This window comes from Echeneis naucrates, chromosome 8 (assembly GCF_900963305.1).
Source record: "Echeneis naucrates chromosome 8, fEcheNa1.1, whole genome shotgun sequence".
NCBI lineage: Eukaryota > Metazoa > Chordata > Actinopteri > Carangiformes > Echeneidae > Echeneis > Echeneis naucrates.
Genome location: NC_042518.1, coordinates 10,291,639 through 10,304,108, shown reverse-complemented (window position 1 = coordinate 10,304,108; position 12,470 = coordinate 10,291,639). Strand labels below are relative to the sequence as shown.

Sequence of the window (12,470 nt, the reverse complement as noted above, 5' to 3'; positions counted from 1 at the left end):
TGCATACACTCTTGATGTATGTGCGGACGAATAAACAGCTAATCACAGTGACTCAGCATATCCTTTCCCCGTGCGCAAAAATAGCATTTAATTTAAATCTAAGCTCACCAAGGCTTCCTTCAAACAAGTTGACTTAAAAACGACGGCCTTAGACCTATTTTGAATAGCACACGGTGCATGCCATAGGTTGGCTGAAAGAAAGCTGAAGACCTTTGACCTCATTTAAATGGCATGTGTGCAACACATGTTTGTACAATAGTCCACTTACCTATTGAGGTCACGTGGGTGACATTCTACAAGGTCATCGCCTTCCTTGAAGAAAGAAAGTTAAATTAACGTATGAACCAAAAGAGCAACTTCACTCAACAATCATTTAAAATACAGAAGAGTCAAGAGGAAAAAAAAATGGCTAGTTCCAAACTATTTTCCTGCATTTAACATACATTCATATTTACACATATGCTAATCCAAGACGCACTTTTCATTCAAGTTACTATTACAGTTCTGGCATCTTTAACATCTTGTTTATTGGTGCAGGACCTATTTTGAGTCTTATCCCAGACTAGAAAGCAACTGTTCAGCCGCTCCATTCCAAGGCGATATGTAATCCCTCCTCAGCTTTTAAGGCATGGCGCTCAGCCTTAATTTTATTTCAGACATTTGAGATGTGCGGTCGTCCTGCAACTATATACCAGTGACATTCATATGCTTCTCCAAAACTACAGCATGTGTCTGCTAAGACGTGCTCAAATGAGAGCATTACTACCAACACTTAAGATCACCTTATTATTGAATCCAGTTGGTGACGGATCTCTCTGTCCATGAATGTTAATGAATAGTATGTAAGCCCTTGAAACCGCAACTCTTACAGCCCCAACAAATGTGCTCGTAATTCCTTACACACAATTGAGATGTTTGTACTGTAAAATGATACAGTAAATTATTTTTAATAAATGTAAAAAAAAAAAAAAAAACGAAACAAATATTATCTTAAGATCTTAAAATCTTTTTATATCTGTTAGCATGAATGGAATGGCTTTGACTCTTTTTTATGGAATACTTGACCCTGTTATATTGGACAACCAAATCTGACAGGTGTCTGTGTGTTGCAACACCAGTGACATTTAGGTGCGTCTCCAGAACTGCTGTGGAGAACGAGCAAATGAATTCATTCCTATTGTTATTATCATTTGTAGTAGTACTAGTGGCAGTAAAATAACAATAATAATGACAAGAATCGATACCTCCATATTTTAAATCGATTAGCAAACTGAGATTTCAATGATGAAGACAACATCTTTACAATTTTAAACTTTTAGACGAGATAAAAGGATTGCGATTTTGAAACAGTTTCTTCTTGATCTCAAACGTTGCCTTTAATTGATGTGTTAAATTATTCTGTAGGAGTTCTAACTGAATAGCACCTACATTTATAATCACTGTAAATGTCAATGGCAGGATTAGCGGCAACATGACAAGAATACATGACCAAATTGGGAAAGGCACACCTACCGAACAGACAGTGCTCCTTCTATAAAAGAGGGTGCTTGGGACTCTGTCGATAACTGGTAGGCTTCCAACTCAGGTGAGTGCATTAATGTCAACTGGTTAATACAGAGAAAAATGAAATTATTGCTAACACTTTCATTTCCAAGAATGTTGGTTATAATGTAATCATGGTCGATAACCATTTATTTGCATTACACATTTTCTATGCAAATATCACACAGCTCGGACCTTTCAAACTCTGAGCTACATATTTACATATTACAACATATTATCAATATTAAGCTCTACTGATTCATTTATAATTAACAATTTCTCAGCAGGGCTTAAAGAAGAGACCTGAATATTCAAGCTTCTGTTTGGACCAAAGGTAAATTGGAGTTTAATTTGCCAACTCAAATGTGATCCAAAACATAACCAATGTGAAAAGGTGACTAAGAGCATATTAACATTTATTTAAAGAAATACCTGATGTGATGTCCTCTCTTCATTTTCAGTGACTGAAAGGTGCCATCATGAGCACAGACGCAGAGATGGAGACATATGGGCCTGCGGCCATTTATCTCCGCAAGCCTGAGAAGGAGAGAATTGAGGCTCAGAATACTCCATTTGATGCCAAAACTGCCTACTTTGTGACTGATCCTGATGAGATGTACGTCAAGGGTAAAGTCATCAAAAAGGAGGGAGGCAAAGTCACCGTTGAAACAGTTACAGGAAAGGTACATGTCATAACAAACACTTATCCAACACCTTTGGATAACATTTACTCTTATTTCATGAATATATTTTATATATACACTAATATAACTCGTAGAACACTCATATATATACATATATATATATGTATATATATTTATATTGTTTCAGTAAGTGTTGAATTGATTTTCTTCTGCTTTATTATGCTTCCTATGCAGACAGTCACTGTAAAGGAGGATGATATCCATCCCATGAATCCTCCCAAGTTCGACAAAATTGAGGACATGGCCATGATGACCCACCTCAATGAGCCTTCTGTGCTGTATAACCTCAAAGAGCGCTTTGCTTCCTGGATGATCTACGTAAGTCTTCATCTTATTATGCACTGAGCTTTTAGCTTTTAACCCTTTGTGTCAAATGAGGTGGTATTTCTTTCTTTGGTACAAACAGACCTACTCTGGATTGTTCTGTGTGGTCGTGAATCCCTACAAGTGGCTTCCTGTGTACGATTCCCAAGTTGTTGTGGCATACAGAGGCAAGAAGAGGATTGAGGCTCCTCCCCACATCTTCTCCATCTCTGACAATGCCTATCAGTTCATGCTCACAGGTAAGAAGACGGTTACCTTAGAATTTGGGTTGATGAGATGAAGAAGAAGAATTTTTAATTTGAATGGATACGTTTGTATTCCAGATCGTGAGAACCAGTCTGTCCTTATCACGTGAGTATGACACAACTGTCGAGACCTCTTAAGGAACTTCATCACTATATTGCTTAAGTCATCTTCTCTACCCCCAGTGGAGAATCCGGTGCAGGGAAGACTGTCAACACCAAGCGTGTCATCCAGTACTTTGCAACAATTGCAGTGGCTGGAGCAAAGAAAGCTGAGACGGGCAAAATGCAGGTAAAATTGGTTAGTTCATCTGTTTCAGTTGAGTGCTGCTTGATGAATTATGATAATAATTCAAAATCAATCCGTGTAGGGTTCGCTGGAGGACCAAATCATTGCAGCCAACCCTCTGCTTGAGGCCTACGGTAATGCCAAGACTGTGAGGAACGACAACTCCTCTCGTTTTGTAAGTAAAACATTTCATGAATATGCTTATTTCTTACATATATCGTGAGACAAACTGACATATTTTGGTATTTGTTTAGGGTAAATTTATCAGAATTCACTTTGGCTCCAGTGGAAAGCTGGCCTCAGCTGACATTGAAACTTGTAAGTTTTGATTTCTACTTGGCAAAATTAGTGGTGCATTAACGTAGTATCTTGTATTGCTTGATGAATATTTACTATAAAAGCTTTTATATCTACAAATTACTCACAGATCTGCTGGAGAAGTCCCGTGTGACCTTCCAGCTGTCTGCTGAGAGGAGCTACCATATCTTCTATCAGCTGATGACTGGCCACAAGCCTGAGCTGCTGGGTATGCTGGTGGACTTCTTTCATTTTAAATTATAAACTACAACAAATATCAGGAAGAAAACTCATTCATTTTCTGCTCTCTTCTTCTAGAGGCTCTTCTGATCACCACCAACCCCTATGACTACCCAATGATCAGCCAGGGTGAAATCACTGTCAAAAGCATCAATGATGTGGAGGAGTTCATTGCTACAGATGTAAGATGATAGTGATGAGAATAATTGCAAATGGATGTCAGAATAATTGATTTTCTAAAAGGGTTTGCTTTGCTTGAATTGCAGACTGCTATTGACATCTTGGGCTTCAGTGCTGAAGAGAAGATTGCCATCTACAAGCTCACTGGTGCTGTGATGCATCATGGCAACATGAAATTCAAGCAGAAGCAGCGCGAGGAGCAGGCTGAGCCTGATGGCACTGAGGGTAATGTGCAGTAATTGTATCAGTAGTGTAGCATTACATGTTTGTGTTAAATCATAATTAATATATCATATTGCAGGAGGTCAAGTTAAAATTTCACTTCACAAAAAATTTTGAAAAATTAATACCAATAAAAAACAGAATTTACAAAACTTAATTAGCAATGATCAATCACAATTTCACACGCTGCTGCAACAAGGGGTTGTATCCTGAATCTGAATTTGCATGCAGGAAGCAACAAGGAAGGTCTGGGGAAATAAAAAAAAGGAAAATTGCATGTATGAAAATGGTCACAAAGTGGCACCAACCAATTATGGAAACATTTTTTCTCTTAATCAGAGGCTGATAAAATCGCCTACCTCATGGGTCTGAACTCAGCTGATATGCTGAAAGCTCTGTGCTACCCAAGAGTCAAGGTCGGCAATGAAATGGTCACCAAAGGTCAGACCGTTCCTCAGGTAATTAAAGAAGGAAATCAACTCTCTGGAACTTTGTGAGGCTTTTTCATATTTGTAATGATGCAGCATCATGCAGGAGAATAAATGTAATGCTTCAATGTCCTTTTAGGTCAACAATGCCACTATGGCCCTTTGCAAGTCTGTCTATGAGAAAATGTTCTTGTGGATGGTCATCCGTATCAATGAGATGCTGGACACAAAGCAGCCCAGACAGTTCTTCATTGGAGTGTTGGACATTGCTGGATTTGAGATCTTTGATGTAAGTATGCTGAGACATATCAGAGCACTTCTTAAGGTCCACAAAATGTTTCCATAGAATTTAACATCTTTCTGCAATTCCAGTTCAACAGCTTGGAGCAACTGTGCATCAACTTCACCAATGAGAAACTGCAACAGTTTTTCAACCACCACATGTTTGTCCTGGAGCAAGAGGAGTACAAGAAAGAAGGCATTGAATGGGACTTCATCGACTTCGGGATGGACTTGGCTGCCTGCATTGAGCTTATTGAGAAGGTAAGAACATTTTCAAAGCCTTCATGTAGAACCGAAATGCTGTTTACTACCTCCAGAATAACTTGTTGATTCATCTGAACATAATTTCCTTTCAGCCAATGGGCATCTTCTCCATCCTTGAAGAGGAGTGCATGTTCCCCAAGGCTACAGACACCTCCTTCAAGAACAAGCTGCACGATCAGCATCTTGGTAAAACCAAGGCCTTTGAGAAGCCAAAACCAGCAAAGGGCAAAGCTGAGGCCCACTTCTCCCTGGTTCACTATGCTGGTACCGTGGACTACAATATCACTGGCTGGCTGGACAAGAACAAGGACCCACTGAATGACTCAGTTGTTCAGCTCTACCAGAAGTCTTCAAACAAACTGCTGTCCTTCCTGTATGCATCCCATGCTTCAGCTGATGGTAAGAAACAGAGTAATTAAGTGAAGAGCTACAAGTGAGAAAGTATACCTGACAAATTTGGATCAGGCCTTGTGAAACTACTCTGCAGTAGAATTCATTCATTTTACCTGGTTAAAAATGACCTTATCCAAAAATAAGTAACCTCAAGAAACTTCTCATGAATGATAATTCATATTTTGCAATGCAGAGGCTTCTGGTGGCGGCAAGAAGGGTGGTGGTAAGAAAAAAGGCGGTTCCTTCCAGACTGTGTCTGCACTTTTCAGAGTATGTATTGTTTCATGTGTTTGGATTACAATAGAAATGTAATATTGAAATCTCACGATATCATGATGCTGACTTACAGGAGAATTTGGGCAAGCTAATGACCAACCTGAGAAGTACTCACCCCCATTTTGTCCGCTGCCTGATCCCCAATGAATCAAAGACCCCAGGTAAGAAATGTATAGCTCAGTTTTTACAAGCATGTGTAACAATGTGACTAAAGAAATGTTTCAGACAAAACAAGAAGAAAAAATATTAACAGTATGAATTGAAACGCTCAGGTCTTATGGCAAACCACTTGGTCATCCACCAGCTGAGGTGTAACGGTGTGCTGGAGGGCATCAGAATCTGCAGAAAGGGTTTCCCCAGCAGAATCCTCTACGGTGACTTCAAGCAGAGGTGACTTTTCATCATGAGAAATTGGATAAATTCAGTATCAGTCATTAATCTGTCGAAACACTATGGTTCAGTAAACTGAACACAATATTCAGTTTACTGAATGTGAATAAAATATTTTGCTTTTGTAGATACAAAGTTTTGAATGCCAGTGTCATCCCTGAGGGACAGTTCATTGACAACAAGAAAGCTTCAGAGAAGCTGCTGGGATCCATTGATGTGGACCACACTCAGTACAAGTTTGGACACACTAAGGTACAATGCTGCATTAAAGATCAGGTGTATACATCCTGCAACATTCACGTGTACTGACAGTTGGTTTACTTAACTCGACACCATAGGTGTTCTTCAAAGCTGGTCTGCTGGGTACCCTGGAGGAGATGAGAGATGAAAAACTGGCTGAGCTGGTGACCATGACTCAGGCTCTCTGCAGAGGATACCTCATGAGGAAGGAGTTTGTTAAAATGATGGAGAGGAGGTAGGAGTGTATTACACTATAAAATATTGTCCTTTATATTGAAGTTTGAGCAGTGATCTATCAATGTCATTTTTGTAGGGATGCCATCTTCTCCATTCAGTACAACATCCGCTCATTCATGAATGTCAAAAATTGGCCATGGATGCATCTTTACTTCAAGATCAAGCCTCTTCTGAAGAGTGCAGAGACTGAGAAGGAATTGGCTCAGATGAAGGAGAACTACGACAAAATGAAATCAGACTTGGCTACTGCTCTGTCCAAGAAGAAGGAGCTGGAAGAGAAAATGGTTTCCCTGCTGCAGGAGAAGAATGACCTGCAACTGCAAGTGGCTGCTGTGAGTAAATCACATAATCAATGTTAGATTCTATGGACTGTAAAACAAAACAAAACAAAACGAAACATACATGTATTGTAAAATGGAGCATCTATATTCTGTTTTGCTTTTCAATGTGTCTCTCCCAGGATGTAGCAAAAACAAACTACAGACTTTAATCAGAATAATTCCAAACATATGCTCAAACTATAGGAAACTGAGAACCTCTCAGATGCTGAGGAAAGGTGTGAGGGACTCATTAAGAGCAAGATCCAGCTGGAGGCCAAACTCAAAGAGACAACTGAGAGACTGGAGGATGAAGAGGAAATCAATGCTGAGCTGACTGCCAAGAAGAGGAAGCTGGAGGATGAATGCTCTGAGCTGAAGAAGGACATTGATGACTTGGAGCTCACCCTGGCTAAAGTGGAGAAGGAGAAACATGCCACTGAAAACAAGGTTCAAATGAAATGCTCCACAAATACATGTTATATGTACATGTTTATGGTCAATATTATATAGATATATATATAATATAGATATTTATGGTCAACAGAGCTGATTTAAACACAGTGTACGATGTTCTTCCTCTGTAACTTCAGGTGAAAAACCTCACTGAGGAGATGGCATCTCAAGATGAGGCCATCGCCAAGTTGACCAAAGAGAAGAAGGCTCTCCAAGAGGCCCACCAGCAAACACTGGATGATCTCCAGGCAGAGGAAGACAAAGTCAACACTCTGACCAAGGCCAAGACCAAGCTGGAACAGCAAGTGGACGATGTAAGAAAGCAACAGTTTGTTTTCGGCTTTGTACTTTTGCTCTGTAAATAGACAAAAGTGTCTTTGTCTAAAATGTCCATATTATTTTGTAGCTTGAGGGATCACTGGAGCAAGAGAAGAAGCTCCGCATGGACCTTGAGAGAGCCAAGAGGAAGCTTGAGGGAGATCTGAAACTGGCCCAGGAATCCATTATGGATCTGGAGAATGACAAGCAGCAGTCTGATGAGAAAATCAAGAAGTAGGTTTTTGTTTGTTCTATTTTATCAGTCCTATTTCCATCTTCTCAAACATTACATTGCAACACCAGTCAGGATTATGACAGTGAAAGAATTCTTGATCTCCTCAACTAGGAAAGACTTTGAGATAAGCCAGCTCCTCAGCAAGATTGAGGATGAACAGTCCCTGGGTGCTCAGCTTCAGAAGAAGATCAAGGAACTCCAGGTAAAACTACTTCACGTGAGCAGTAAACTCAGTGAATGAGAACTCCCACACATGTGTGACCTTCTGATGCCACTATTATGAAATCTAGGCCCGCATTGAGGAGCTGGAGGAGGAGATTGAGGCTGAGAGGGCTGCTCGGGCTAAGGTTGAGAAGCAGAGAGCTGACCTCTCCAGGGAGCTGGAGGAGATCAGTGAGAGGCTTGAGGAAGCTGGTGGAGCAACAGCCGCTCAGATTGAGATGAACAAGAAGCGTGAGGCTGAGTTCCAGAAGCTGCGTCGTGACCTTGAAGAGTCAACCCTGCAGCATGAAGCTACAGCAGCAGCTCTTCGCAAGAAGCAGGCTGACAGTGTTGCAGAGCTGGGAGAACAGATCGACAACCTCCAGCGTGTTAAGCAGAAGCTGGAGAAGGAGAAGAGCGAGTACAAGATGGAGATCGATGACCTCTCCAGCAACATGGAGGCTGTGGCCAAAGCAAAGGTATGCAGTGATACTCAGTATAATGCAAGATGTAAAATTTCTGAATTTCCAACAATGATCAAACTAATTACGCGTTAATTACAGAGTAATCTGGAGAAAATGTGCCGAACTGTTGAAGATCAATTGAGTGAAATTAAGACCAAAAATGACGAGAACGTTCGCCAACTCAATGACATGAGTGTACAACGGTCAAGACTCCAAACAGAGAACGGTGTGTATCCAAAGATAGAACATGTGCAATACTGTATTAATAAGCGCATTTTTAAATTTCATATATCAAGTAGTGCATTGTTCAAAACTGAACAGTGTGTGTTTAGCTAGGTTAATTTGTAAATGCTATTCCAGGTCCTGATGTAGGCTGTGAAAGGCATGATTCTTTTTTAAGTTACATGTGAAGGTTTATAATGGTTTTTTGTTACCTGTATTTATTTTTTTCCCCTGTTGTCATGTGTTGGGAATTGCGAATTGTGAATGTGAATGTCTTGTGAATGGAAAACTGTATTTTAGGTATGAAAAATGCCACTCACTCTGACTCTTGTTCATTCAGGTGAGTATGCTCGGCAGATTGAGGAGAAAGAAGCTCTTATTTCTCAGCTGACCAGAGGCAAACAGGCTTACACTCAGCAGATTGAGGAGCTCAAGAGACACATTGAGGAGGAAGTGAAGGTACAAGATGTTTAACTAAATATGTTATATGGCTGCATTCATCATGGATGATATCTCCAGATCTAAGACATGGCTGATTGGATTTTGACAAAACCTTTTCACAGAATCAACTGACTGAATCAACAATTTTCTGATTTTTATAATGAATTTACAGGCCAAGAATGCTCTGGCCCATGCTGTTCAGTCATCACGCCATGACTGTGATCTGCTCAGAGAACAGTTTGAGGAGGAGCAGGAGGCCAAGGCTGAGCTGCAGAGAGGAATGTCCAAGGCCAACAGTGAGGTGGCTCAGTGGAGAACCAAATATGAGACTGATGCTATCCAGCGCACAGAGGAGCTGGAGGAGGCCAAGTACCTGCATCCTTTTTACCTCTTTATAAATATATGCATTCTTATTTTCTATTTTTGCATATTTAAGTACAAACTTATTATTTTCTTCACTCCAGGAAAAAGCTTGCTCAGCGCCTGCAGGAAGCCGAGGAATGTATTGAGGCTGTGAACTCTAAGTGTGCCTCTTTGGAGAAGACCAAGCAGAGGCTGCAGGGTGAGGTGGAGGACCTCATGATTGATGTGGAGAGAGCTAACGCTCTGGCTGCCAACCTTGACAAGAAGCAGAGGAACTTTGATAAGGTAACAAGTTTTAGTGGAAATTAAAACTAATTTCATCCTAAGAACACATACGTTCCTGAATTATTAACAATCATCTCATTAATGGATACAAATCTAGGTCCTGGCAGAATGGAAGCAGAAGTATGAGGAGGGCCAGGCAGAGCTGGAGGGAGCCCAGAAGGAGGCTCGCTCTCTCAGCACTGAGCTGTTCAAGATGAAGAACTCCTATGAGGAGGCTCTGGATCATCTGGAGACCATGAAGAGGGAGAACAAGAACCTGCAGCGTATGTCAACATCAAATTCAATTCATTGTGAGGTGAACAATAATTATTAACTTATGAATATGTATGTATATATAAATATACAGAGGAGATCTCAGACCTGACAGAGCAGATTGGTGAAAGTGGCAAAAGCATCCATGAGCTCGAAAAAGCAAAGAAGGCTGTGGAAAGTGAGAAGGCTGAAATTCAGACCGCCTTGGAGGAAGCAGAGGTATTACTACTGATATATCAGTGCATTATCATATTTCAAATATGATTTATTATCATCACAGTGTAGTAAGTTTGTTACTCACTTAGCTGACTTTCCTTGTAGGGCACACTGGAGCACGAGGAGTCCAAGATTCTCCGTGCTCAGCTGGAGCTCAACCAAATCAAAGGTGAGATTGACAGGAAGCTGGCAGAGAAGGATGAGGAGATGGAGCAGATCAAGAGGAACAGCCAGAGGGTGATTGACTCCATGCAGACCACTCTTGATGCTGAGGTCAGGAGCAGAAATGATGCCCTGAGAGTGAAGAAGAAGATGGAGGGAGACCTGAATGAGATGGAGATTCAGCTCAGCCATGCCAACAGACAGGCTGCTGAGGCCCAGAAACAACTGAGGAATGTCCAGGGACAGCTCAAGGTGAGGATTAGATGATCATCTAATTAGAAGCAACAAGTACGAAGAATGCAGAATTCATATTGGTTTTTTTGTCCTGATGTCAGGATGCCCAGCTGCACCTTGATGATGCTATCAGAGGACAGGAGGACATGAAGGAGCAGGTTGCCATGGTGGAACGTAGAAATGGCCTGATGATCACTGAGATCGAGGAGCTGAGAGTCGCTCTGGAACAGACAGAGAGAGGACGCAAAGTGGCTGAGCAGGAGCTGGTTGATGCTAGTGAGCGTGTCGGACTGCTTCACTCTCAGGTTTGCTGTAATTCATTCAGAAGAAGCCACACCTTGGAAAATACATTCTAAATATTAAACATGACTCCTCTTAAACATTCAGAACACCAGTCTCCTGAACACCAAGAAGAAGCTGGAGTCTGACTTTGTGCAAGTTCAGGGTGAAGTGGATGATGCTGTTCAGGAAGCAAGAAATGCTGAAGAGAAGGCCAAAAAGGCCATCACTGACGTGAGTTTACGTCTGAGAAACTGCTTCATGTGCTTTTTGTATTCAATAAGTACCGGCCAGGTTTTTTTCAGATGAAAGTGGATTTAGAGACTATTTATCATTTCAGGCTGCCATGATGGCTGAGGAGCTGAAGAAAGAGCAGGACACCAGTGCTCACCTGGAGAGGATGAAGAAGAACCTGGAGGTCACAGTCAAAGACCTGCAGCATCGTCTGGATGAGGCTGAGAACCTCGCCATGAAGGGTGGCAAGAAGCAGCTCCAGAAACTGGAGGCCAGGGTATGAGCTGTGTATAAATACCCACACATTAGATTGTCTGCATTAAAAAAATCTCAGCATTTCTTTCTCTGCTGTTGAATACTCTTTTTCAAAAATAATCATATTGTAGGTGCGTGAGCTGGAGGCTGAAGTTGAAACCGAACAGAGACGTGGAGCTGATGCTGTTAAAGGAGTCCGTAAATATGAGAGGAGAGTGAAGGAGCTGACCTACCAGGTGATGAACCTTACCAAAAGAACAACAACAACAACAAAAAAAAACATCAGAATCTTTTCAGTCTGTTTCAGCATGCCATTCATGACAATCCTTTATCCGTGCAGACTGAGGAGGACAAAAAGAATGTGAGCAGACTCCAGGATCTGGTGGACAAACTGCAGCTTAAAGTCAAGGCTTACAAGAGACAGGCTGAGGAGGCTGTAAGTAATTTACATCATCTGCCAGTTATTTTAATAATATCATTACTACTAACTCTCTGATAACTAAATCAACACCAAACACTTCACAGGAGGAACAGGCCAACACTCACATGTCCAGACTCAGGAAGGTCCAGCATGAGATGGAAGAAGCTCAGGAGCGTGCCGACATCGCTGAGTCTCAGGTCAACAAGATGAGAGCCAAGAGCCGTGATATTGGAAAGGTAACGTTCCCATTCTAGTCGTCTTTATCATGAGTCCTATAAGATTCAATAAATGAGGATTTGTTCCGTTTTCAGGTATATTGCTGATTGTGTAACATCACCAGCTTAACTCATTAACTTAAGCTTTTGTTATTCCATTAAATGTTTTTTTTTTTTTTTGCATCTTTGCCTGTATTCCTGCTGTAGTATGTTTCTGCGACCTATAAATGCTAATTATCTGTTTTACTTTCAGGGAAGTGACTCTGCCGAATGAGATGCAAGATCCAGCTGACACATACCAAACAAGTTCATATAATATGAGCTACTGCAAACTTTCCTGTGTAAATCTT

General features: G+C 41.1%; 1 protein-coding gene across 1 annotated transcript; it reads left to right on the top strand.

Annotated features, from left to right (window-relative positions):
• Window positions 1–2,021: 2,021 nt before the first annotated feature.
• LOC115047599 (myosin heavy chain, fast skeletal muscle-like) lies at window positions 2,022–12,394 on the top strand. The gene is made up of 39 exons (XM_029508639.1): window positions 2,022–2,225; window positions 2,421–2,564; window positions 2,653–2,809; window positions 2,894–2,921; window positions 2,999–3,104; window positions 3,184–3,276; window positions 3,356–3,419; window positions 3,529–3,627; window positions 3,717–3,820; window positions 3,905–4,043; window positions 4,380–4,498; window positions 4,608–4,757; window positions 4,841–5,011; window positions 5,107–5,413; window positions 5,601–5,677; window positions 5,757–5,844; window positions 5,956–6,073; window positions 6,202–6,325; window positions 6,412–6,548; window positions 6,627–6,882; window positions 7,075–7,317; window positions 7,461–7,637; window positions 7,730–7,875; window positions 7,988–8,078; window positions 8,167–8,556; window positions 8,641–8,767; window positions 9,104–9,222; window positions 9,377–9,573; window positions 9,669–9,852; window positions 9,950–10,115; window positions 10,199–10,323; window positions 10,426–10,734; window positions 10,818–11,021; window positions 11,104–11,229; window positions 11,336–11,506; window positions 11,616–11,720; window positions 11,825–11,920; window positions 12,010–12,141; window positions 12,374–12,394. The coding sequence occupies exons 1-39, from the start codon at window positions 2,022–2,024 to the stop codon at window positions 12,392–12,394; spliced, it is 5,814 nt and encodes a 1,937-aa protein (XP_029364499.1).
• The last annotated feature ends 76 nt before the right edge of the window (window positions 12,395–12,470 follow it).

Excerpts from the sequence above, each read along its gene's own strand:
- LOC115047599 (XM_029508639.1), top strand. The coding sequence starts at position 2,022 with ATGAGCACAGACGCAGAGATGGAGACATATGGGCCTGCGGCCATTTAT. Across the intron at positions 6,326-6,411 it reads ACAAGTTTGGACACACTAAG|GTGTTCTTCAAAGCTGGTCT; the intron begins GTACAATGCTGC and ends TCGACACCATAG. Across the intron at positions 8,768-9,103 it reads AAGACTCCAAACAGAGAACG|GTGAGTATGCTCGGCAGATT; the intron begins GTGTGTATCCAA and ends TTGTTCATTCAG.